The sequence below is a fragment of the Vulpes vulpes genome, chromosome 8, assembly GCF_048418805.1.
Source record: "Vulpes vulpes isolate BD-2025 chromosome 8, VulVul3, whole genome shotgun sequence".
NCBI classification, from domain to species: domain Eukaryota; kingdom Metazoa; phylum Chordata; class Mammalia; order Carnivora; family Canidae; genus Vulpes; species Vulpes vulpes.
The window spans coordinates 2,939,888-2,941,821 of NC_132787.1; the positions used below are offsets into that span (position 1 = coordinate 2,939,888).

The window sequence follows — 1,934 nt, forward strand, 5'->3', positions numbered from 1 at the left end:
TAACCGAAGGCGGGGGGCTTCTCACTCAGGGATGCTGGCCCCCCCAGCTCCGAATAGGGAGCCCCAGGGTTCAGCTCCCGCGCTGTCATTCACTTGGGCCTGCCACTTCTTCTCTCTGAACGTCTCCATTTGCAAAATGAAGGGTTCACAGTGGATATGGAAATTCCTGTAGCCCAGGTGGGGAAGGAGAGGAGAGCACAGGGTGGAGAAGGGGTAGACGAACACCAGGACGGTACCAGGCAAGGGGGCGAATGAGCCCGGATGTAATAAAGAGGGCATTCTCAGCCCTGCTCGGGCCACGTAGCAAGGGGAGGTGGCCAGTGTCGCCCAGGTCCAGCTGCTGCCCTTGTGGAGCAGCACGAGGAGTCACACCGCCCCCCCCCACTGCCCTGGCCAGCCCTCTCTCCAAGGGGGTGGCAGTGGCGTCCCTGAGGTGAGAAATCCACAACTGCCTGGGATTAGCGCTAAGCCCCGGGCTGCTCGGTGCTGGGATCACACCTCGTCAGCTTCACAGCTGCTCGCCGCACCCTGCGTGTGCCCTCACCTTCCCCTCACCAGCCTCCCCGGGGAGCTGGGACCTGGCCTCTGCCTTGGCGAGCAACGGGTCAGAGGCGCCCCCGAAGAACAGCCCCACAGAAACGTCCCAGGGGCCCACAGGTGTGACGCTGAGCAGAGGAGAGGGACCCAGAGGGCTTCCCTGCCCAAGCCCCGTGGCTCTACCCAAGGTGGCCTTGGCCTGGAACTACCTTGCCTTTAGGCCACCCAGGCCCTTCACTCCAGATGGTTCTTGTCCTTGGAGAGTCAGGGGCGGGAGAGCCAGATGGAGCCCGCGCAGCTGGGAATCCTCAGCGCCAGCCTCCTCCGGCCACGTGCTTCTGAGGCCCCCCGGCTGTCAGGAAGCTTCCCATCCACCACCTTCCCCACAAGGCTCCTTGCTGGGGCCACACCTGCCTCCCTCCACACACACAAGGTCAGGGGCTGGGGGAGGGGGTCCCCGCCAACCCCTCCCTCCCCCTCCCTCAGAGTCACCCAGGCCCCTGGCTCTGCCATAAAAACAGGACCCACGCTCCCGCGCCTGCCTCTAAGGGGAGGCCACAGTGAGGAGTCTTACCCAAACCCCCTTCTAGGGACAAGCTTGAGGAAGGGGAGGGGGAGGATGATGCAGAAGCCAGGGGCACGGGGCTGCCAAGTCCCCCTGTCCTGCGCGCCAGGTGGGGCTGGAGCAGAGCCCCACGGGGTAGGTGCGCTGGGAGGGCTGCAGAGCTCACCCGGCCCGCAGGCGCGTCCTCCCACCCACCCCGCCACCCCCTCGGTCCGGCCCCCCTGCGGGGCTGCAGGCCCCACCCGCTGCAGGTGCACAGCCCCACTGGCCCGGCTCACCTGCGTCGCGGCCCCCCGCAAGGGCCCTAGGGGTCGTCCTCGCCTCCGCTGGCGCCGCTGGGCTCGGCCTCGCAGGATGCGCGCGGCTCTCGGGCCAGTGAGGCCGTCAGGCCCTGGGCCCGGAGGAGGAGGCCACCGCCCAGGAACAGGACCCCGCAGAGCACCAGCAGCGACAGCACGCCCAGCACGGCCGCCTGCACGACGCGCGGCCCCTCGGGGGGCTCCGGCGTCCCCCCGGACTGGTTGCAGCAGGAGCTCAGCCAGGTGGCTGGGGCCGCAGCGCCCGCCTGGGAGCCGTTCATGCTAAGGCGCCGGCTGCCCAGATGTGCGCGGGGAGGGCCAGATGTGCGGGAGCCCAAGCCGGCGGGCGGGCCTCAGCTGCTGCGCAGGGAGGTCCCCTAGGGGCGGATCCCAGGCGCCGTGGCTCCCACCCTGCGCGCAGAGCGCTCTGGCTCCTCCGGTGGGGACTATGGCCCAGGCTCCTTGTCCCGAAGGCCTCCACACCCACGCGTGAGAATCCTGCCCGTGCACCCAACCAGCCAAACTGGGGTCCG

General features: G+C 68.8%; 1 protein-coding gene across 1 annotated transcript; it reads right to left on the minus strand.

The window, feature by feature from the left end:
* Window positions 1–1,397: 1,397 nt before the first annotated feature.
* SMIM41 (small integral membrane protein 41) lies at window positions 1,398–1,729 on the minus strand. Its single transcript, XM_072765090.1, has one exon. It carries the CDS (start codon window positions 1,680–1,682, stop codon window positions 1,407–1,409), a length of 276 nt encoding a protein of 91 aa, XP_072621191.1. The 5' UTR covers window positions 1,683–1,729; the 3' UTR covers window positions 1,398–1,406.
* Window positions 1,730–1,934: the final 205 nt, after the last annotated feature.

What these genes read in the sequence shown, in the direction of transcription:
- SMIM41 (XM_072765090.1), bottom strand. Translation starts at nt 1,682, where the DNA reads ATGAACGGCTCCCAGGCGGGCGCTGCGGCCCCAGCCACCTGGCTGAGC.